A 25,686-nucleotide genomic window follows, 5' to 3' on the forward strand; every position below is an offset into this window, starting at 1 on the left:
CTTAGTAGGCGCTGGTCAACAACTACGTCTAGTCCGACTGCGAAAACTTTCTGGCCTATTTCGGAACGCAAGAACTCTACTGATCTACTTCCTTTTAGCAAAATTTATCTATATTTGTAAGAGTTCGTACTTGACATTGTCCGATAGGCAACCATGAAATAAGGCTAAATATCTTATAGGACGATAAATGTCAAAGTTGTATGGAGAAATGTCAAGCACTTTTCTCTCTATTGTCTCGATTTTACAAAACTTTCGGCAGTCTTATTTTCGGTATATACAAGATATCAAGCAAAATAGAATTATATTATTATCATATATAATAAATCAAAATATGACAAATGCTTTGAATTGGATAAAATACCTGTTTGGAGCAAATGATCTTAGTTTTCGCTCATAAGCAATTTTATATGTGAGTACGAGTATGTCTACTGCTAGTTGGCTTAAATTTAGCGCGCTAATTTCCACCGGTTTACCTTAACTTGCTTGCCAGAGGCAGTTGCTTTTTTGTTGCAGCTCTGTGCTTTATTACTGCAGCAAAAATCTACTTTAATTAATTTATAAAAAAATATGTTTAGCAAGTCTAAAATGTGCACCCGAGTTCAAGGCGTCAGATCGTGCTTGCACTCTCGCTTTCGCAATTAGCTTTTATGGGTTTCTTTGTACAAGTCTCACACACACACAAATTGATTAATGTTAAAAGCATAAATGGACTTTGCGTTAAGGTTATCTTTAGATTTATACCTCAGATATGATTACTTGTATCTTGAGCAAGTTTACTTTTATGTTTGTTATAAAATTCAGACGATAGGTAATGGTTTATATCCGCAAAGATCAAATGTAAGGATATGAGTTGACTAAACTATTCACATAACAGAGTCACAGCGTCACTTACGAATAACCGGCAAACACATACAAAGGGTGCAATTCCAGACAAAAATCCATTAAAAGCAATTGTTCAGAGAAGGTAACCGAGTTTCAAGCTCGAATCGCCTATAACTTGTCTATCAACAATAAAATGTCACAAAACCTTAGGCCCGAGCAATTGGAACAATGCAGTCTTAATAACATAACCTTCGTGCCAAGTCATACATTCATTACAAAAAATTACCAGAAAATTGCAAATAAAAATCAATCACTCGCAAGCTTGTGTTTTTCATAAAACTGAATCACCTTAAGTTTCAAAATTCACAACGACTCCGCACATGAAATTCGGTTAGGAATACAAAGTTTTAAACGAAGTCTTGGTTCGATATTTCAGACTGATATCTTACAAACTGAGGGACTATTTCAAGTATATACAGGCAGACGGTCATAGCTAAATCGACTGAGATCGATTTATATATGCATATACTTTATACGGTCTCCGCCGTTTCCTTCTAGGTGTTATAAATTTCTTGGGAAAATAAATATACTCGTACAAGTATGGTGCAACAAAACAACTAAGGGTTTTCGTAAAATATCAAGATACGTAATATAGATTGTCTCATAGTTTCTGGGAAACTAGTTGCCAAGTTCTGCTAACAACCAAATAGTTACAACTTGTAATTGCTGAAAATTTGCTTGAAACACAGATAAAAGGAAAGAACGTCGATGAAAGAGCTCAACTTGTGTGCTTACCGCTGTACTTTTATCGATATGAATCAGAACCTGCTGGTCAGGATAAGCAAAAAAGAATCTACATACGATGGGTAAAATAAACCGTTCACCAGATCACTTATGGCTCTCCGAGTTTAGTTCATCCTATCCTGGAGAAAACAAAATTCGAAGTTATCGTAAATAAAAAACTGAGATGGAGAGCAGGGCTTTCAAAGTCCTTTGAATCTGGAACTCCTGCAGAAGAGCTATTGCCCCAAAGAGGGTATTATGACCCCACGTTGTTTATTGGAACTATACAAGTACAATGTTGCTTTGAGGTAGTGTTGCTGTTTTTTTTTTTTTTTGGAAAAGCAACAAAATAAAACATGTAATTACCTCTGCAGATATGAAATCATCTTATTTATGACCCAAAAACGAGTGAAAAGAAAAGTAGTTGAAAGGGGAAAATCTCGTGAATTTACTTTCGTGAATTTTGGTTTTCATTTTTCGTATACGGTCATGCAAAAATACCTGTATTACATATATAAAAGTGAACTTAAAATATCATGTAAGATCCCTACGTAAGACCACACCCAGCTGTAAAGACACAAATTTCTTTCATGTAAAAAAAACGAAAGAAGATGCGAATATCTGCGATTTAAAGGTCTTACGTATAATTCGATTGCATTTCACTTACTGTGGCTGCCCATAAGCGAAAACACATGCATACTTTTATATATACAAAGTCATTCAGAAATGCTTAAACCAAACAAAACCTTTACAGCAACACAACTACTTTGCAATTTCCAAATGAATTCAGAGCACTGAGTGAGATAAAATATGTGCATAGGCTTTATATAAATCGCTTTAGTCAACATTAACACGCCTATATAATGTATATAGTATATAGCATCATACATATTTATATCCGTTGCAAAACCGTCGTATTGTTAAATTTGTTTCAGCCGAATCCGTCACACTTGGTCCAACTTTATGGATTAGGGTCATAATATGGGAGCATCAGTAAGCTTTTGCTGCCCACTCGCTGGCTCATTTTTCGCAGCATCATTAGTCACTCGGCTAAAAGCGGTAATATATGAAGTTTAACAACAACAAAATATGCGAATAGTTTCAGTGGCCTTTCATTTGTGTTTCTTTCAAGCTACATCCATTACCGAAGCTGCCACAGTGTCCGACCAACAAAGCACTCCATTATTAGTGTATACAAAAGAGGTAAGTAAAAAATGCGGAAAATGTGGACAACTTGAGATAAATTGGTTTAAAGTGAATCACTTTTGTGTTTATTATTTATTTATTTTCTTTTTTTGTTTTGAATATTTTTATGATGAATTGAAGTTTTGTGGTACAACAAAAGGTGACACACGGGTTGGTGAGTGGTTTGCGGTGTAAAGAGTTAAATAGACAACAGCTTCGAAAGAAGATTCAATTTTGACATACATTTTTTTATACAAACGAAGTACTAAATTAAACGAACTCTCACAAAAACATCAACTAGTTATACTTAAGATTAGTATATTTCTATCAATTCCGATCTTTATCTCTTGTTAGACCTTCGGTTCGAGTATCGGACGTAGCAAAAACATATCTATTAGAAAAAGTTTACTCTCGTGGCGGTTAGTCTTCCGCAAGTCTTTATTGCTTAACCCTTCGTGAAGGATTTGAAACTACTTATACATACCTCCGTTATAAGGTGGTATAAATGCTCGGATTTATTAACAAAATCGAGAAACACTTTTTTGTTCTTCATATACAGTGGATCACAGCCAAAATGATGCAGCACTGATATGTAGTAGCACTTGACAAAAAAAACAATTTCATCTTAAAAAAATGAAAAATTTAGCTATTTTGTTATTTTATATAAGCATGTATTTTCTTGTAAAACACGAAATCAACTCAAATTTAAATTTTTTCGGCAACGGTTAACAAAAATTCACACACTTGCAGAAAATCAAGCTCACAGCGAAAGTGATGCACTGTAGTTTACCGTTAGTCGCGACGGCTTGGCGGGAATTTCCAAATGTCAGCTATTATGTAACATTAAAATAACTGAATTAGAAACAATATTTGATAGTTTTTGCATTCAAGTGTCGACATTTACACAGTGCAGATCAAAATGGGTCGTCAAACAACAGTTGAAGTGCGCGAATTAGTTTTAAAACATTATAAAGATGGCAAAACCCAACGAAAAATCGCAGAAGCAGTGAAATTGAGCCACGGAACTGTTCAACATATCATTGAACGCTACATTCGTGAAAATCGTGTAGAAAATAAAACTAAAAAGGCCCATAATAAAATTTTTAACGAAGTTGATTCTCGTTGGATAGTTCGGAAAATACGGGAAAACCCTCATTTAAGTGCTCCAGCATTGACAAATGATGTGGAAAAATATCTCGGAAAAAGTGCCACCCGGAAACCGTGCGAAGAATCCTTAGGGAAGCCGACTTCAATGGACGCACAGCCCGTAATAAGCCATATATCAGCGCAAAAAATCGAAGTGCACGACTAAAATTTGCTAAAGAGCATTTATTTAAGGATGAAAGCTTCTGGACTAGCGTAATTTTTGCAGATGAAAGTAAATTCAACCTTTTTCGATCAGATGGTAAGAGCTACGTATGGAGAAAGCCAAATACAGAGCTTCATCCACAGAATTTGCGGAGCACTGTAAAACACGGTGGAGGGCATGTAATGGTGTGGGGTTGCATGTCCTCTGCTGGTGTTGGAAATTTGGCTTTCATTGACAGTACTATGGATAAAACTATGTATTTGAATATCTTGAAAGCAAATTTGTTACAAAGTGCCTCAAAATTAAATATTAGAGAAAGTTTTCGATTCTACCAGGACAACGATCCAAAGCATAAATCGGGCGTTGTCCAAAGTTGGCTTATTTGGAACTGCCCACATGTGGTACAATCTCCAGATTTAAATGCTATTGAGAATCTGTGGTCAGTTTTGGAGCGAGAGATTCGAAAATATGAAATTCGAAATCAGGCTGATCTGAAAACTGCTTTGGAAGCTGAATGGAACAAAATATCCACAAACTACACAAACAAATTGGTAAAATCGATGTCTAGGCGCATGAAAGCTGTCATAGATAACAAAGGTTATCCTACGAAGTATTGATCAACCGAAAATTTAAGTTTTGTTAAAAAAAAATCTATTTATTTATTTATGTATTTGCTTATTTAGAGATTGCATCATTTTCGCTGTGAGGTAAAATTTAAGGCTGAATTCGTTTTTTTGTTTTTATTAAATGAAATAAGTGTAAAATGTGAGTTTTAAAAATAATATTTAAAAAAATACATCTGCCACTAATAATTGGCACTCATAAACAAACAAGTTTTGGCTTTTTATTTTTTATTAAGCATGTTTTAAAATTTCTCAGATGGCTGCATCATTTTGGCTGTGATCCACTGTAGTTTGTATTCAATCTTCTAAAGTCGCAACTTATAGATTCATTAAAATACTCTTAGAAGATCTTACAAAAATCTGACTGAATTTCATTTGCTTTTATAGACATATTCCAAATAAGGTTCCTACTAAGATGTATTCAAACTTGTCGATACTTTTTAGTATTTATGGAGAATAGTTACTGGAGCCATTAACAATCCGTAACATAGTTGGTCAACAGGGGTAATGCTCCAAAATTCTAACCACTAACAGACGGTGCCAAGGCCAGAGCATACTCTTGTTGAACTCCCAGAGGAGATCTAGTAATTGATGCCCAGGGTGTAATTATGGATGCCGTAAGTTCTACTTTTTCCAGACTGGATAAGGAAGCAAAGCAAATGGAATGAAGTAAAGTCCTCTCTCGGCGAATAAATACCAAACTCTATACGTTACTCATTATTCCCGTCCTGCTATATGGTGTAGAGGTATGGACGATGACAACATCTGATGAGTCGACGTTACGAGTTTTCGAGAGAAAGCTTTTGCGGTGGATCCTTTGCGCATTGGCAACAATTCGAAGACATCGGCTACGCTGTCAAGGTCATGTCGTCCGAATGGACGAAAACACTTCAGCTCTGAAGTATTCGACGCAGTACCCGCCGGGTGAAGCAGAGGAAGAGGAAGACCTCCACTCCATTGGAAACACCAGGCTGAGAAGGACTTGGCTTCGCTTGGAATCTCCAATTGACACCAAGCAGCGAAAAGGAAGAATGACTGGCGCGCTGTTATAAACTCTATTATAACCGCGTAAGGGGTGTACGAGGTATGACAATTAAGTAAGAAGACTGATTCCATAAAAACCGTATATTTGAAAATTATTATACAACTTTGTCATCCCACTCAAGGTAGTTTAGGCAGCTATACAGCGATTCCAGCGCGTTTTCCATGCTTCGTAACATTTCTGGAACGCTTCGACTGGGATGTCCGCGAGTACCCTCGTCACGGCCGCCCGGATGTCCGTAATTGACTCAAAATGGGTTCCTTTGACCACCGATTTTGTTTTAGGAAACAAAAAAGTTACAGGGGGACATGTCGGGCGAATAAGGCGGCTGTTGCAACACGGCGATCCCTTTAGAGGCCAAATACTGAGACACGCTGAGGGCGGTGTGGCACGGCGCGTTGTCGTGATGAAGGATCCAGTTACGAGCGATGTCTGGGCGCACCCTGTTGACTCGTTTTCGCAATCTTTCGAGTACTTGGCAATAGTAGACTTGATTCACAGCTTTTCCCGGTGGAACGAATTCTCTGTGGACGATTCCACGGCTATCAAAAAAGGCAATAATCATCGTTTTCACCTTCGACTTGCTCATGCGAGCTTTTTTCGGGTGCTTCTCAGTCTCATTACTTAATTGTCAAACCTCGTATACCCCAATAAAGAAGAAGTATTAAGTTAAGAAGCTCACTAGACTAGCAGATAGATAATGAAAAATTTTTCATTACTCTCCGTGTTGTTGCAAGTACCGCTCGACTAGTACTAGAAAATAACTTGCTCATATTTGTTAGTATCGGGACTCTAAGTGAAGTCTTGCGTATTGGTACCGTAAACCCACAACCCTTACAACACTTTAGATTATTTAAAAAAATATCATCAGTGAAATAAATTCACTGCCCTAAAACCTACTACTTTTTTAGTTTGAAGAGATGGAGGCCGCAATTTTACTGATTTCATGACATGAGAATGGGACTACTCGCACAGAGCTTTTTCTCAGTCAAATATTAACCGGCATCACCTTAACTTCACGAGAAGAAGCACTTAAAAGACACTTTTGTTTTAGTTTTTTACTTCTCAGGTCGTGCTCCACGAACTATCGTTTAATAAATCCACACCTTTTCATAGATCTCGACATACTTTATTGCTGATGCTTACTAAACACCAGCGGCACAAATATAAATGAATTATTGTATCAGATTTATAAGCGCCAAATGTTTCTTTTGTTGTATATAATTTTATTCACACGCGAACTACAACAATTATCATGTTTATTAGCGACTGGTGTGCGGCTGCGCCTTTGGTGCCGCGAAAAAGCGATCGCTCTCGGCTAGTTAAGTGCTCGCCCAGAGACTGCAGTTGAACTTGACCGATTTCTCATCGATTTTCTATTTGTCGATAATCACACATATGTAAACACTTGTGTGTTTAGGCAAATGGATGTTTATCAATAGAAATTTCGTTTTCGTTTCAGTTCAATTTCGAGATTCATGCTGAATATTGAAATTCCTTTGTATTCGACAACGAGCGTTTAGCAAAGGCGTGATCGTGATCTCTTTAATTTGCATATCATTTTGATATTATGTACACAAATTGGTGAAAGTACAATATATTGTATATGTTATTGCCTGATTTCGGGATGCTTGAATTTAACTTTATATGAGAGTAAAGTTCATTATAGTAGATAGGAATTTGGACACTTGCTGATTATTTAGCTTAGCTTCTACTTTTATGGAAAGTGCTTATCTTGATATTATCTGTCAAATGGTATCAAACCATTATCAGTCAAGGGATTTATGAAAAAACTTTAAGTTTCGAAATATAGCATGAAGATATGATAAGACGTGCTAAGAGGGTATGCCATAAGAAAATGATTTTCCTATAATTTATATTTCATACGTTGAAATTTCAACGTATAACTCACTTTTGGTAGTCGTCCACATAACACACAAAGCTGCGTTCACCAGTAACCTAAACTTCTATCTACTTTTTAAGTTATGTCTCTTTTATGGTTACAAATACGATAAATACAATAGCGATGCTTAGAAACACATCTTTAAAATAGAGACCGAAGATGAATCATGAATTTATGCATATGAGCAAACAGCAGTCGACTGGGTATTTCTAGGAGAGCTGAATCCAACAAAAGTTGGAAAGACGAAGCAGTTCCAAGCAAATGTTTACCTGTATTATTGGAAAAGGTGACAAGGTCAACGTTGATCGACATTTGAGGAGACAATTCATGCGTTCAGAACGCACGTTTTTTTAGAAATGTATATCAATCAGAGTGGTAAAACTGCTTCGACTATTGATTCAAACGCAGGAAAAAGTGTATAGATCATAGTGGAGAATATATTGAAAAACAATTAAGCGAATTTCTATGATTAATATTTGTTTTTGTTCTGTAAAGAAATATAACAGGCAACCCTCTAAAGCATCTCTATCTAGATACGTAATTACTCTACAAATAATCTATCATGAAACCTATTTATTGGACCAATATTATATCACATACCCTGTTCTAAACTTATTAAAAAAATAAAAAAAATAAATAAAATATATTTTCCTTGAGTAAAAATGAGGAAACTAGTATACGAGTACGTGTTTCTTGGCAAAAAAGGAAGAGAATGCATAGATGGGAGTAATCGGCCCCCTACAACGCTCACAAAATATCTTTAATCGAAAGTGCCATAACCAAACACTAAATTACCATAAGATATAAAACTGTAATTTGGCATAGGGCATCGCAGTAGAAAGGGGCATTTGTGTGGTAAAAATTTTGAAAAAATAAAAGGTTTAATGTACATATCTTCCAAGCCACTTAAGATTCAATAACCAAGTTCGCTCAATACAAATCCTATAAGCACTCCTGTCGACACTATTAAAGTGTCGAAATCGGTTGATACTCTCGCCCACTCTGTTAAAAACTACTAAAAGCCCGATAAATCAATAACTAAATAATAACATATATTGCACCCGGGTTGGTACGAGAAAGCTCGGCTCCTATAGGTTAAAAAAAGACAATGATCGTGGCATCGCCCACATTTAGGTAAAATCCCATATCTCAAGACCTAACGATTTCAACCAAAATTTTCAGGTAATTTTCACCCGACTTCTTTACATTACAGTGCTAAAATTGACGGAATCTAAGTACAACCAGACCTACATACATCCTACATAGCACAATTTCAAATTCCATCTGATTCTTTCACTTTCCCGTATATAAATCAAGAGCAAAACAATGTGTCCGAAGAAAACTTTGCACGAATAGTGAAAAAACGTAAGGAGATGAAAATCTTTGTGGTGTGCCGCCTTATGAACAAAATTTGTACAAGTCGGAGCAAAACCATTCAAGTTCCCAAATATCAAATATATTTGAAAAAAGCTAGTTTTGACTTCATATCTTAATTTTTTTAATACAGTAGCACATGTGTATCTACTTAAATTAATGCATGTATGTAGATCTGTAATTTAGCATTCACACAACAAATCCAAACTGATGACGATTGGCGGTTTTACCCGACGAGTTGCAAACAATTATTCATACATGTGTTTTAAGCAAAACGCTAACTGGTTTGCTACAGATTAAAGAAATAAAAGGCCAAAAACAACACTAACTCTCATTGCAACAACACATGTCAGCACTGAAACTACTGCAGTAAATGTTCGCCAACCTCGTTACGGTTCAACACCAAGCCATAGCCGAATCGAATATTAGCAGCGTGCAGAATAAATTTTAACCGATATGCATTCGTTTGAAAAATTTGTATTGCACGGCACGCGGCCAATGTGAAACTCTAAAAAAATAATAAATAATAATAGTAAGACAGGGTAACAACCGCATCGCACGTGAGTATGTAAAATAACAAAAACCATATTGGAATAAATTTTTTACCTTTCCATTACAACTCTACAAATCTGTGTAAATAATTACGTACATACTTGTAAATCTAAATGAGCGGCTCTATGAAACAAAAAATATTATTAATTATTTATAGTGACGCCTTCAAAAAATTAATATCAAAAGATAATTAAATTCCATATGGTAAATGGTTGGCAGGGATTTCATAATTATTTTTGGGTGTTAATCACTTTGTTTATCAATTGTTGCCTATTTAAGAATGGCTTATTAATAGCACAAGCCAAAATTAGGGATAATGTAATATTTTCAAATTCAAATCAAATTGGATAGAAATAACGAATTGTTAAGTAAATTGCTTTTCATGGTTAATTTGAACTAACAAAAATTTAAAATGTGTGCGAAATGTAATTAAAGATTTTTCAATAAATAGTGTGACTAATAACTATTGTAGAGACAAGACCTTTTTACGTTTATGACGTCACAAAATAATGTATATCCTGTCAAGCGCACTCAGAAAAATGTAAGAGGATGAAGTTATCGCAATCTATAATTCAAACCAGATATTCACCATGCACCAAATCTTGGAAAAGACTCGAGAAAAGATCTTTTTCCGATTTCAAAGCTGTTTTTGATGCGATGTCTGAATTTGGCATCCACGCAAAACTAATACGGCTGTGTAAACTGAGGTCAAAGAGGATCGGGAAGGATCTGTCTGACTATTCGATACCAAACGAGGTTTCAGACAAGGATACTCACTTTCATGTGATTTCTTCAATCTACTCTAGGAGAAAATAATTCGAGCTGCAGAACTAAATAGAGAAGGTACCATATTCTATAAGAGCGCTACTGGCGTACGCCGGTGATATTGATATCATTGGCCTCAACAACCGCGCCGTTAGTTCTGATTTCCCCAGCATGGGTAAGGAACCGAAGCAAATGGGTCTGGTGGTGAACGATGGCAAGACAAAATATCTGCAGTTGTCGCACTCGCGACTAGGTTCCCACGTCACTTTTGACGGTCATAACTTCGAAGTCGTAGATAATTTCGTCTATCTTAGAACCAGTATTAAGAGTAACAACAATGTCTGCCTCGAAATCCATCAGAGAAAAACTCTTACCAACAACTACTTCGGACTATGTAGACATTTGGGAAGTAAAGTCCTATCTCGACGAACAAAAACCAAACTCTATAAGTTACTCATCATCTCCGTCCTGCTTTATGGTGCAGAGGCATGGACGATGACAACATCTAATGAGTCGACCTTACCAGTTTTCGAAAGAGAGGTTCTAAGGAAGATTTATGGTCCTGTATGAGATATACGCCCTCACAGTTGGAGACTTATTTGGCTTTTTCACAGGAATACAATAGATCTCTTAAGTGTTGGTGTCTCAGCTCAATTTTTAACTCGAATCTCCATTCAACTAAGTCGCGAACCAAAACCAACAAAAGAATCTTTTTTCAAATTAAAGTTCTCCGTTAGCAAATAACCTTTAAGTTTTTCTATAAGAATATGCTAATGGAAAATAACGATTAGTTACACCATAACTATGAGCATTTTGTAACTCAATATATACTCGTACATACTTGTATGTCTATATTTTTTCGATGCAATTACCACACATCAAGGCTTAATTTCAAGTAGAATACTGGCAAACCGCAAACGCGTCGGTTCAATGATCAACAACTGATTACAGCATTAACCAATAACCATCAAACGATTACGGCCAAAAGCGTAGTGCAAGCAAAACAAACGAGACTATCTAAAATAATAGACATCGAATAAGTTTCGCGACCATACCGTCAGCACAAAGACGCTACTGAATATGCTCAAAACCAGACGGTGTCACTTGTCACAGCAGCAGTCGCTCTCGGCTGATCTCAGAAAGCGCTTTAACTGGCGACGTTCGTCGGCGCTAGTTAAGTGCATTGCGGTTGTTCCTAGGTAACCGTTGCATGGCCTAAACTAGGCAGACACAAATTGGCGGTCGCTTGCGCGCCTGGCTGACTGTGCGCCCGCCCCTGTATCACTTCCAAATGATTTTGTCTAACGGAGTTATGCGTCATTTCTAGTATTCTTAAGTTGTCTAACGAAGCAAAGAAAAGTTGCGGTGGCACTTTGTGCGCGAACTGGACTAGAAACAATCAGAGCAGTGTGGGTTCGTATGGGTTTATGCAATTGGTGCAGTTAATGAAACAATTTATTCTTTTGTAACAACTGTAAATTGGTAACAAATTTAGATCTAAGTAATTCTCTATATACGCGTACATTTTTTCATGATAATCGGATATGCGTTATTACTTCTGTTTAAGATGGGATTCTTAGAATTCTCTGCTGACGAAATAGAATCGTTTAAAGCCAAATAGGTGCATATCGTAATGTTGAATTAAAAAATGTGAAAGAACTGGGAGCAAAATACCTAAAAATAAAACAAGTGAGGAAGGGCTTACTTCGGCTGTAGAACATTTCGTACTCTTACAACTTGCCATGATCAACGCCAAGGATATACCTTTGTAAGTTATATGGGGTCAGGAGCACGTATTCACCGGATTTTATTCATTCTAGGCACAAAGATGCACCGTTTGTGAAAAAACATACAAACGATCCTCATTCTGCCCAATGAAAAAAGGCTGTTTGGAAAATGGAGAATTAAATTAATCGAATCAACTCTTCCAGAATGTGGAATGCGGGTCGTAACTACCTAACAAATTTATGATAGAAACGGATATTGCTAGAAAATTCTACGATAAGCGGCGACTAACGGAAGGTTTCAAGACCGGAGTATTCTCTTGTAAAACTCCCAGAGGTAATCTAATGACTGATGTTGAGAGCATACTGAAGTCATGGAGGGAACTCTTCTTCAGCTTACTAAACGTCGGTGAAAGCATAACACCAGGAGATGGTGAACCCTATTCCACAATCGATGACGATGGAATAGATGTTCTATTGGCCGACTATGAAGAGGTTCGAATAGGAGTTTCTCGCCAGAAGAACAACAAAACAGCAGGAGTAAGACATAGACGGATTAAACAACAATGGCTATCTATGCATCTGTAATTAATGTTTGAAATTAAGCTTTCAAAGTATAAAAACATATGACTAACTTGGAAGAACAACAAAGCAGCAGGATAAGATATATTGCAGCGGCGAAGAACTGATAAGGTGGATGCATCAGCTTCTTTGCAAGACATAGACGGATTAAAACATGCGCGGTGATTGGAAACTACCATAAGTGTGCTCCATCCAATCCACAAAAAGGGGAACCCATAATCTGCGCCAATTACGTGGGTTAAGAAGCATCCTTAATATCGTAAATAAAATCCTTAATATCGTATCATGCGTAGTGTGTGAAAGACTGAAGCTCGCCGTCAACAAACTAATTGGACCTTATCAGACTGGATTTACAACTGGATCTACTGAAGGCCTGATTTTCATCAGGCGACAAGTATTGGAAAAGGCCCGTGAAAGGAAGATCGACGCACACCATCTCTTCGTCAATTTTATATGTCATAGATTTATTTCAATTCAGCAACAACGTGTTTTTTAACATTTCTCTCGACCAATCAACACAACCCTTTTTCGACCATTTGGCAAATTACGTGGGATCCAACGTGAACATTTTTTTTTAAATTAAATATTCATGCAATATCATGTCTCCATTTCCCAATAGGGGTTGCATTTTAGAGCAACAACTGATTTGAACGACCTTCACAAAATTCTTCTTGGAGTCGGTGATCGATTGAATTCACCAAACCATGGATAAACACTGGTATTTGATCGAACTTCAACACCAAAAATTTAATTAAATTCAATGACGTCCTCTTGCTCATGTCGAAAAATTAATCGTATTCGTTTTTTAATTCAATTTTTTTGATCATATCAATATTTAAAGTTACAACATACATAAATAGCGCTCGTATGTTAAACCGTTCTGAGTATGAATAATAACAAACATATCAATTTTGACGATAAAGTTGTAAGTTGCCAAAATGCAAACCTATTAGGGTTGCCAAATCCTGAAATATGAAGGACAAACTACGTATAAATTAAGAAAATGGATTAAAACCAGCGAAGGCCTTTGCGAGGTAAGAAATTTAGCCTATATAGACGACTGCTAAATCACCTTTACCTTATCTTTTGGTGTTTAATGTTTTCTATTGTGATGTTTTAATTTTTTCCACTTTTAGAGGTTTTGCGTGATATTGGTAGGCGTGATCATTGAAACTTCTTCACTTATTGGCAAAAATCTAATGTTCTTAGCTCAAAATCACCGATTATAATAATACAATGATGACATGTTTTAAATTTGGTATAAGTAAATAAATTCCAAAAATAAAAACAATCGATAAATCCTTAATTAATTACTTAATTTTTCCAGCTAACAGTTCAACATTTAATGAATCTAAAACTCATGTATAGTATGTAAATGATATGTTTGATGAATTTTTAAATACGCGCACCATTCACCAAATGACTGTTAGTCACAACTACATACATTGAAGATATATACACATTATATACTAAAAATTATATAAACGTAAAATATAAATTTGTGAATTAGCTTAAATATGTATGTATGTATGTGCAAATACTCACTTGCCGCCTGCATTATTAGAAATCCGATCACGAAGAAGTTCATCTTTCGCCAGCGTCAATACAACAAATGAAACAAATGCCAAATTAACAGTTGTTGTATATATGACTTACTAATTGTTGATTAAACTATGTCACTATTTGCCTTTTGAATATTTCAAATTAATTTACACAATTATTTTTTCACTTTTGCAGATATTTTGTTTCGCTTTGACACACTGTAGACACACTTAAATCAGTAGAAATGCAAATTTTTAACATACCAAACTAAAATCATAAACGATAGCATCAAAAATCACATATCACAGGCACATTTTTTGTAAGCGATAAGCATATGCAAACAGTGTTGAGAAATTATACACACCAAAAAATAAGAAAAAAACAAAAATCACGGTGTTTAAAAGTGAAAATACGCATGGAAAATATAGCACGCAGGAAGCATATGCAGACAAATATGTGTATATGTAAATTGGTTGTATTTTGGGAGCAAGAAATTGATTTTTTTCACGTATTTATTCGAGCAGCGTGAACGCATGCGCACAAACGCCAATTTTGTGTTATTTGATTTTCGTTAATTTTTACACTTTATGAGCACGTCTTCGGTAGACTGCTGCTGTGAGCAGGCAATTTGCATATGTTAGTATGCTTTTGTTTCTCTTTTTTTATTATTTTATTTTATTATTTAAAATTTCAATTTTTTTTTATAATTTTTTATTTTTTTTTCAAGCTATCTATTATATAAACCTTTTAAGCCACGCACTTTAAAAAACGCATAAAATATTTATCATTTTCTAATTGTAAAGCACTTATGTACTATTCAAGTCGTAGCAAAAACTCACAAATATTTTGACCAAATTCCAATGCTATGAATGGGTTAACAGCCAATATGCCATGATTGCTCAGATAACGGGTAGTTTTGTGATCAGTTCACAGCATTTCGAAATTTTCCAAACAGTCAACACTCAAATCAACATCTGAATGAACAGGTGTATATACAAACATACTCGTATCTTTAGAGTAAATATTTATCAAGCAGCGCTTAATCGAATTTACAACTAAACACGAACAGTCATAATAAAATGATAAAAAAATTAAAAAACATGGTATATAACAACAAATATCACTCTCTCTTTCCGTATGCAAAGTAAAAGCGGTTTTCGATGCGCAACACAACAACACCAAACTCGCTCAAGAAACTAAAGTAACAGCAAACAACGGCGAATGACCGAATGATTGTCGGACAACTATCGATCGGCGACAACGAATAAGCATTAATACATACGAGTAAATTGCATAGGCATGAAAAAAGTGAAAATTCGAGAGGCAGCCACTTGACATGTGTCATCTCTATCAGCATTTCGTCGCAAATATGCCCAATTATTAAAAAATTTATAATAAAAGCAACAGTAATGTTAACGAAATACTGCTCTTGGTAACTTGTAGCTCTTGAGCGCATCATACTTTATTTTTTGCGTAAAAAGCACCACTAGCCCTGCTCTTAATTATAAATGCCAGTGCGACTCTGCAAAGTTATAATGCTCGACAAAGCAAAAGTGCGTGCGACAACACCAAAAATTTAAGGCGCAAATTAGCAGTTTCATACCAGAGAGACACAGCCCTTGAATTAGAGAAATTTCAGCAATTGAAATTTTAAACAATTGTATTAAGTTTTTGCAATCGTAACTTATATATTTAAAATTTGTATTTATAGTCAGAAATTACAAAAATAAAATGTTTAACATCCTCAGCCCATTTGTCTTCATCTTCCGCTATTTACAATTTTTCATTTGAGCGTTCTAATATTTTGGAGAGAAAGTGTATTTTTAAGTACAATTTATAAAGGCGAAGCTATAGACGAACATTCCCGTAACCCAACGAGGATAGACCCATCGGAACTAGCCAAAGGGTAGGGTCTTGATAAAAGATATATATTCGACGGATTCCACGGTGTTTTCACCTAATTGTTAAAACAATATTGTGTTAAATTTATGGAATATTATTGATTTATACATTTCAGTAAACATTATTCGAGACCATGTCCTAAAGGATGACTACTTCTTTTGGACTTTTTGTAACTGAACCCCATCTGGTATAGCAAAGGATCTGGTCTATGCGTGGCTAATTGGTCTACCAGTTTAACCTAACCTAACCTAACCTAACCTAACCTAAAATATGAACTTTCAATGACTTCACGCATGGCATGAACGGTATACATTTATTTAAAGCGCTTCTTTCAAAGGCACATAATGGAAGACGAATTAATGACAGTTAAGCGACTATTTCAGTGAGAGCGCAAGCTCTAATCAATGATATTGCAGCATCGAAACTTGTTTTATTTTTATTGCTATCACTGTTCATACATATACGCCAAGTCATGATGATGTTGTCGCCGTCAAGTGTTTCTCTGCTTCAGTAAATAGCTAACTAATATTGGGTGTCTACTGGGCCTGCTTACTGAGCTTCTGTTTGCCTGGTTCAAAGTGTTTGTATGTTTGTCGTCTTATGTGTGTTAGTATGTATAATAACATGTTGTTAATGGTGTTTTATATTTCATTGGTGTTGTTGTGAAGCACTCGCCAGCGCTTCTGCTTCTATTTGTGATACACCTCTTGTAGTTGGGGAACAAATGGAGTTTTAAACCGTCAGTTAGCGAATGGATGCTTTCTCATGCCCTTAATAGATGCTCTCGCACCCGGAAATTTAATATATATATGTCAAATATTACCAAATAAACTGGAAAGTGATTACTCTTTTGGTTTTTTTAATGGTTAATTATGGTACTTTTTATAAAGAACTGACATAGCCACTTTTCATACACTTGTAGGTGGTTTGCCTTCTGGTTTGTGCTATTAAATGGAAGGAGTCACACATTTATCAATATATAAGGTGCGTTCCAAAGTAAACAGGAAAATAACAACAAATGGTTTTTTCGGCAAAGTCAATTTATTTTATTCAAAATAGTCTCCTTCTGTTTCAATATAGCTTTTTGCACGGACCAAAAGCATGTCGAACGAGTGTTTTGGCTCGTTGGCCGGTATGGCCGCCAGTATGCCGGTGCAAGTCTTTTGAATGGCCTTTACGTCTGCATAACGCTTTCCTTTCATGGGCAAATTCATTTTTCCGAAAAGGAAGAAATCGCACGATGCCATATCAGGTGAATACGGGGAGTGATTAATGGTTAAAATATTCGTTCTTCGAATGTTGTATTCCGAGCAATGTTTGGTCGTCAGTCAATTTATGCGGGACAAACCGTTCACACACTTTTCGTAAGCCCAAATGTTCGGTCAAAATGCGATAAATCGATTTTTTGGAGATGTTCAATTCCATTTCCATGAATTTCAATGATAATTTCGACTGATTTTTAATGAATTCACGCACAGTTTCGATGGAATTTCCGGTGAACACGGATTTTGATTGACCCACATGTTGATTGTCATTTATGTCCTCACGACCACTTTGACAACGTTGAAACTAGTCGTGCACTCTGCTACGAGATAGGCAATCATCGCCATAAACTTGTTTCACCAATTGAAACTTATTTCGGTAAAAGTTTTACCAAATTTAAAACAAAATTTAATGTAGGCTTTTTGTTCAAAGCTCATTTTCGTACCGATAATGCAATAACTTCACTTCCAATCAAAGAAATGTCATGAAATTCTCGCTGGACAATCGATAAGGATAGCAGATTCCAACGCACCAATAGACATATAGACCAGGGGGTGCTCGATTCAAAAAGTTGAAATTGTTTACTTTGGAACGCACCTTGTATGAATAGCTTTACCAGTACCTAAATTCACTTGGAAGTTTGGTAGGTCGGTAGACAACCATAGTTTCAATTAACAGTTTGTTCAACTAGCAGTGTAAGTAGTAAAACTTTTAATGAAATTCTTGATCTAATTAAATCCAGAAAGTCAGTTCCAGAAATCTTCTTATGAAATTCTTTGGAAAACTTTCCTAACGCAAGTCATGCATCCAAATACCATATAAAGATAATAGAGGCCCCCAAAACGTCTGATTGATAGCTTACAACGTATACATATGTATATGAATTGCTTTCCTTCCAAACGTATACCAAAGAAATTTATTTTGGTAAAAAAGGGAAATACTGGGTTCAATAGAGATACATACTTTCTTGGATTCCTAACTCAATCAAACCAAACGCTTAAAGAAGTACGAAATGGGTTAAAAGAACCCGAAATAACCGAAATACTAATACTTTATTTTGAAGATGATAATTGCAGATAGCGCGATTTTAACATTTATTTAAATTTACTGAAGTGATAACTTGAAAGTGTATACAGTATTTTTTGCGCTTAAAATTTGGAAATGTTCGAAAGTGTTGCCACCTTTATTACAAATCTAAATTGAACAAAAAAACTGAAAACAATACAAAATTCGTCAATTAAAAATTATTAACAAATTTTTTTTGTGATGTTACCACCTGCTTGAAATTATAAAAAATATATAAATACTTCATTTTGGCAACTAATTTCCCGAGAGCACAAGCTAATATCTTTTATTGTATAAAAAACACTATATTTTGCGCTTTTGAAAATGTTCGAAAGTGTTGCCACCTTTATTACAAAACTAAATTAAACAAACAAACTGAAAAAGCATGAAAATAATACTAAATTTATCACGTAAAAATGATTATAAAAAAAAATATTTGAGGTTGCCGCCTGATTTATATAAAATTATAAAACATGTTGATTTGGCAAAATTTTTTTTTAATTTTGCGCGAACACATGAGAAAAATGATTTCTTTGATAAAAAACACAATTTTTTGCACTTAAATTTTTTTTTAAATTGAATACAACAAACAAATTGAATAGGCAACAACAACAAACCGAAAAAATAAAATATACAAAATTTGTTATTTAAAAATTATTGGCAAAATATTTTTTGAGGCCGCCACCTTATTATAAAAAAATACAAACAGTTGATTTTGACAATTTTTTTTTTCTAATTTTGCGAGAGCACAAGCTTTTTTTTAATATAAAATCCACGTTTACGCGTCCGACTGTGTATTGCCATAATTTCAACCGGATATTATTCCATCAACACTGCAGCGCTCAATCTTAAAGGCAGATGCCTCACACGTTGTGCGCACAGACGCGTAAATAATGGTAGAAAAGTTAGTTGGCCATTATATTAAATCAACGTCATTAAGTCAGGCTCATGCAATCATACATTTAAAGCGGCCGCTAAAGCGTCAGTCATGTGCCATGTGCCACCATTCGTGTGCACAATAATATTAAGTACAAAGATAAATAAATATGTACACGATTATTTACTACACACGTTCCATTTCGTTCCGGGTGTGAGCATAAAATTCGCCTATAAAGGCATTAAACCTGTAACTAACCTCAAAAAAATGCCACAAAATATTATTACAAATGTGAAGAGAGTTGAAGAGCATGTGGGTATGCAAAGAGACGTGTAAAAAAACGAAATAAAGATTACTAAACAGTTTATAAACAATTTCAATCCGGAAGTACTACGTTTGTTGTTACATTCTAATTAAATTGAATACTTATAATTAGAAGAATTTTCATATTTGATATCAAAGTGATATAATTTAGACTTGTTTTTAATTATTATTTTGGTTTTTTTAACTTTTGAATTATAATGTTTTGTAGCTGAATGGGAGATACATTCTTTTATTTCTTTTCAAAGGTTTATTGGAGATTTAAAAAATATGTATTTTAAACTCTGGAAGTGAACAACGTATATACAAGATTTACTTGTAGATGATGATTTATTGTTCCATATACAAAAGTACGAATGAACTTCTAAAAAAGGTAACGTTTCTTTTTATTAAATCTTTGATAAAAAGTTTTTAAATACCTTCCAACCATCTTAATCATTTAATGCTCTTGGAAAATTTTAATTTACTGCCTAAACGACCTTGGAAACCAATTATTAACTAATTCAAAGAATAAATCTAATACTATCAGAAATAACTCCAACTGAGAATCTCAGTGGTTCCGAAATCTTATACTAGAGTGGGAATTTATGTCATGGCCATTCCTACTAAGAAGTAAAAGAATTATAAGTTGTTTAAGAGAGAACCTAATTAACTCAATTAGCCCATTTACTCCATTGATGAGTAATGTATATTATGGCGGGTCCAAAAAACGAAAGTTTTTTACGTCATACTCTAAAAAATAGCACCTCTAAGTAAGGCTCTCCAAGTATGAGTTCTCGGGACACTCCTAATTTTGTAGGAAATTAACTGCTCTTCCAAAATGGGAACTTATTTTTTTATTTGTTTTAAAATTTTTTTGAATTAATTGTTTCTTCGTTGATTTTTTATGCTAAATATCTCGTTAACGATTAACTTAATATACAAATTATGTAAACCATTTTCGTAAAACGGAAAATTTTCTATAAGACTGTGAGTTTTGCAATTAAAAATTATTATTTTTTTTCATTGAGTTGAATTTGCCTAAAAATTACTAAACTTCAAACGTTAATATCTTTAAAATGGTTAGGTTTACGAAAAAAAACGTTAAAAATCCATGAAGCGAACCTTCCCGTTACAATTAAGGTCTCATAATTGGAAAGCCCCTCTTAGAGGTGTCTATCTACCAATTTTTCAGACTTTCTTTGTAAACTTCCGACGAATATTTTAAAGCTTTTGTTCCTTATCATGTAGAAAAATATTAATTAAAATAATTTTGATTGAATTTTTGTATATATGTACACTACAAAGGCTGGAAAGTCCTTAGCCTAGAAATGAAAGAAACTTTCTTTGAATGATTTGAATGAGGATATGGCTATATTCTTCCCATCTAAATTAATGCATTTATTAGAACGGTGCGCACACATTTTGATACCGGTTCGATAGTGTGAAACTTCGTGCTATTTAAAATAGATATTTCTTTATATGTATTTTGAGCTCCTCATTTAAGGGAAACCTTTTTCCAGCAAGCAATTTCTTTAGTCTAAGAAAAAGAAAATAGACGCTGGTAGCCAAATTTAGCGAATATATTGGGTGCAGGACTAGTTTATATAGAAAACCTGTCAATTTATCTCTCGTATCGCGTGTTGAATGAAACGAGGTATTTAAAAAACGACGGCTTCTTGACGCATGGTGGTAGCGTTACGACGAAATTCAGCAAAGAAATGCTTGATCGTTGAATATGTTAGACCACACATAACATTAAGAAAACAATATTTTATTAAAACATAAACATACATAATATCCATTGGAAACAATAATAACATCGCTTTGGTAACAATAACTTGAGGAACACTGGATAAAATGCCATAAAACTTTGACAGTAAGGTTAAGGCTAGTGCTCTAAAATAAGGATGAGCGCGCATAATTTGGCATGAATCACTATATAAAGCCTAATGCAGTCTCCGAAGATGTTGTTCGGATCGGACAGCTATAGTATTAAGCTGCCTTACAACAACATCGACTGAGTGATCAGAATCAAGTTCTTGTAAGGGACCTGTTGTATTTGTGAAGGCTATTATAGCTTTGATGCAACCGAAGTTAAAGTTTTTCTTGTTTTTTGTAACTTTTATAAAAATAATAACAATAAAAAATCTCAAATTTATGTCTATAATATTTTGAACTACGACAAATATTGTTTCGAATTGAGGTAAATAATGTTTCACTTCTTGCATTTTAAATCCAATTTTTAAACGCCTTATCAACAAATATTAAAATTTCACTGAGATGAAGGAGTAAGCCAGCGGCACTTGCAATAAATAAACATTTCCGAACTTTTAGAAGATTTTCCGTATTCAATTTGTGTACCTTCTTTAAATACATACATATGTATATGTGTGTGCGCAATTTTTTTTTTTTTCAAAATATTAACTTTACATTTTTTTGTAATACGCTGCTACTATATAAATTTTCTACTTATTTAAGTGGTTTTTACGCATCCAAACTGAATATAAATCTTTTTTTTATTTTCCGTTATTAATTTATGTTTAAAACTGCATCCATTCACCTCAAATATGAAATTTATACGCTTATCAATCAAACGCATGCTTGCTATAACAACACTGTCAAGCACTTAAAAATTTCTTTATCTTTCTCCAGCACTTTCCAGCGCAAGCGCTTGTTACCAAATACAGCTATTTAGGTCACACAGGTTTTTATGCATTTATTTTATATAAATATGTATATATGTACATATGTATGTATATATAGTATTTTGTTTTATCATTTTATGGCATGTGGGCATGTGTATAGCTGCAGTTTTAAAATTTTACTTTTCAGCGTTTCACTGTCGAGTGATTATATTTTAGGTAAAAAATGCTTGAGAATCAGAAATGCACTCCTTTTATTTATTTATTTGTGTTTTTTTTTTAATTTCATCAATTTATGCGATTAATAAGTTGCACAAGGTTATATGTATATTTCTTTACTAATTTTTTTACTGGCACACACTTATCGCTTACTAACACGTTGCAAAACGCCGCGATTTCAAATTTCGGTCTAGAAAAAATGCACAAAAATAAATAATAAGAATATATTACGCCGCAAAAACGTGTTAACTGTTGTTCAATAGCTTATTTTTTTTGAATTTTTTTCTTTTGCCTTTTTTGTACGTTTTCTCTTTATTCTAAATCGACTATGTTGCACGCTCGTGGTATTACGCGCAACTGAACGCTGTGCGCTGCTCAAACACTTAGAAGAAATACTTGTAGTACGAACTTTATTTGATAAGCAACTCGTGAAAACACAGCAAGCGTCGGCCACTTGCACATCAGTGCGCTGTAAACTAAAGACTAAAGACACAAACTTCATGCTCAGCACAAGTGAGTTGCACTGCCTGAAAGATAAAAACTCACCACACCAACAATAACAAACGGTATACATTGTGCACAAGAAAAAACAAAAACAAATTATTAATGCCACTCACATTCTCTAATAAAAATGAACAGCGCAAGTAGTTTACAGTGCCGCTAACGACCACTGTTAAAATCCAACTTTCATTAACATTGCCAACTGCTGTTATATACATGCAGAGAGTCAACAGTGTTCGCTCAAGTGGCTAGCGACTATTTTGAAAATTGGAAAGGTGCTTTGGCGCTTATAATTGAATAATATGAACGAAATACCCATGAGTGCGCACATGCACACACACATACTTCTTTATTGTTTTCAAGGCAGCAACTCTCTGCTCGCCAGTGTAGCTTTTTGTGTTTTAAATTTTTATTTAATTTTTTGTTTTGTTGTAGTGGCAAATTGTGCTTAGCGCACAACAACAAAGGTTCACTTCTATTTGTTCTGCAACAATCGTTCACCAATTCAACAGTTGAGCATGCTCCACGTTTATTATTTATTTATTTTGTATGTGTTGTTTTTGTGTGTCTTTTTTCATTATGCATTGCTGCTGCGACTTGCTTAGCTTTTGTCACTGGAGACACTTTAAGCGAGCTTCAGTTGCATCCCGTACAATAACAACTAACAATAACAACACAAGCCACGTGCATATTTGCCTCTATGCTTGTGCTGTTGTTGTTTCTTTTTATTAAAAGATTTCGTTTATGAATTTGTATATCGTGACGCCTCTTCTGCTTCTTCCGCTTTCGGTAACCGCAAATTAAGCCTAATTAACACTCGGTTTTTGAAAAATGGTTTGCTTCAAATTTTCTTTTGTGCTGCTGAATTTGTTGTCATTGTTTGTTGCCATTGTTGTATTAAATTAGTATTTCTATTGTACTTTATTCTGATTTAAGCACTTTTATTACATATTGAAAAACAAAAATGTCTTAAATTTTTTCATCTTTTATAAATCGTAGATAAAACGAAGGTCAGTAAAGAATACTTTTGAATTTTTAAATATAATAAATTGTTCGATACTTGCACCTGACTTAAGATTTTTACAATCTCACAAACATTTTATACGATGTCTTGATTGCAATCAATGACTGTCAGTGGTAGCCACAATGGACCGAGCTTAGCCATCTTCATCGGATGGCTACGTCTAATCGTCGTATAATCACAACTAGATAACACAATTAGAGAATTCGTGGTATCCCGAACAAACACATCTCGGCATTTTTCAAATATAAAACTGCAAAAAAACGACTTTAATTAAAAGCTGAGAAAATGTCCAGTAATATTTTATCTTATGTCCTAATGTACAAATTGGGTTAATCCCGAGATTTATTTATTGGGTTGAAGCTAGTCTAAAATACATAAATAAGATAGAATAGTATATGGACTCATAAGAGTAAGTAGACACATGCTTTGCTTTTGCCAAATAAAAACAACTTTTAAATAATCGAAACGTCAACTAAATGTCTAATTAAATAATTAAAAATAAAATAATAATAATTAATAATAAATAATTAAACTCCCCTAACTTTTCAAAATCTTAACCCCTTAAGGGTTCTATTCGCGTAAAAACCAGTATTTTTTAATGTTTTAAGCTCGGCCATTCCTGTTGACCCCTCGGAAAAAAGATGCGCCCGCGTTGGCAAGATAGCTCTGTATAAGATTTTTATAAAAAATTTAAAATCGTGACATTTTTCTTTTAATTAGTTGTAATCAAAAAAAAATTCTTCGTCCAAGTCTTTAAGAATTGTATCTCAAAAGTCCTGTGTAAAATTCATGAAGATCGGTTGAGTAGTTCTCGAGAAATCTTACCAATCGACTTCAAAAACACAGCTAGCCTAGCTAGCCTTGAGCGCACAAGTTCTCAAGGTCGTATCTCCGAAACTATTACTCGGATCAATTTGAAAATTTAGGATAATATTCTAAAGGTGTTGTAGAATTTAATAAGACAATAAAAAATCGGTTTTTTGAAATCCTTGTCCCATAAAAAGTTTTCTATTCAAGAACTTGATTTGGATCGATTAGTTTCGGCGGTTCCGACAAATAAGCAGCTTCTTATAGAGAAAAGAACGTGTGTAAAGTTTTAGAAATTTAACAAATTTTTAATACAACAATAAATTATTTTTTCTCGAAAATTAATTGAATTGAAACTGATAAACTTGTCCTTATTTTCATACGATTACACGAAACCAATCACGATATACGACACCCACACATAGTCTAAAAATATCTTTAATAATATTATATTAAGTCAATCAAATATTATTATAAGAAGTAATGATCATATCAGTAGAACATTGCAATATAAATACTATATACTTCGGGGAAACTTTAGTATACGATCCCACGATTTCAGGGTTAAAAGTAGTATGGTTGGATAGGGCTGATACTCCAGATTAAGAAAATATATAATTGTTGCCGCCGCAAACTTATAGTTTCCGAGATATTTGCATTTAAAGTTGAAAATTTTGCTAATTTTATCTTGCAGTTTCTCGATTGCTAGTAATTATTTAATTCATATTATGCCTTTTTTATGCATTTATACTTCATTACATTGTTTCTACATATTTATTTTTTAGTAATTATTTAGTTATTTGCTTAAAATAAGCATTTTATATTTTACACAATTTTCATTCCATGCACAATAACAAAAGTATTCCGTGTTTACAGA

At 34.2% G+C, this 25,686-nt stretch overlaps 1 protein-coding gene across 6 annotated transcripts in view; it reads right to left on the bottom strand.

Moving 5' to 3' along the window:
* The window catches only part of LOC105223345 (hypothetical protein), a 52,567-nt gene extending 29,598 nt beyond the window's left edge, over window positions 1-22,969 (bottom strand). For 2 of the 6 annotated variants that reach the window (XM_011201062.3, XM_011201061.3), the window contains exons 1-2: window positions 22,887-22,968; window positions 14,210-14,473 (exon numbers count right to left, since the gene is read on the bottom strand). In XM_011201062.3, the coding sequence (XP_011199364.2) occupies window positions 14,210-14,252 (43 nt within the window). In that variant the 5' untranslated portion in view covers window positions 14,253-14,473; window positions 22,887-22,968. Of the gene's footprint in view, window positions 1-14,209; window positions 14,878-22,708 lie in introns of those variants that run through there. The other 4 variants (XM_029549115.2, XM_019989271.3, XM_019989270.3 and 1 more) reach the window with 4 other exon arrangements.
* Window positions 22,970-25,686: the final 2,717 nt, after the last annotated feature.

This window comes from Bactrocera dorsalis, chromosome 2 (assembly GCF_023373825.1).
Source record: "Bactrocera dorsalis isolate Fly_Bdor chromosome 2, ASM2337382v1, whole genome shotgun sequence".
Classification (NCBI taxonomy): Eukaryota; Metazoa; Arthropoda; class Insecta; order Diptera; family Tephritidae; genus Bactrocera; species Bactrocera dorsalis.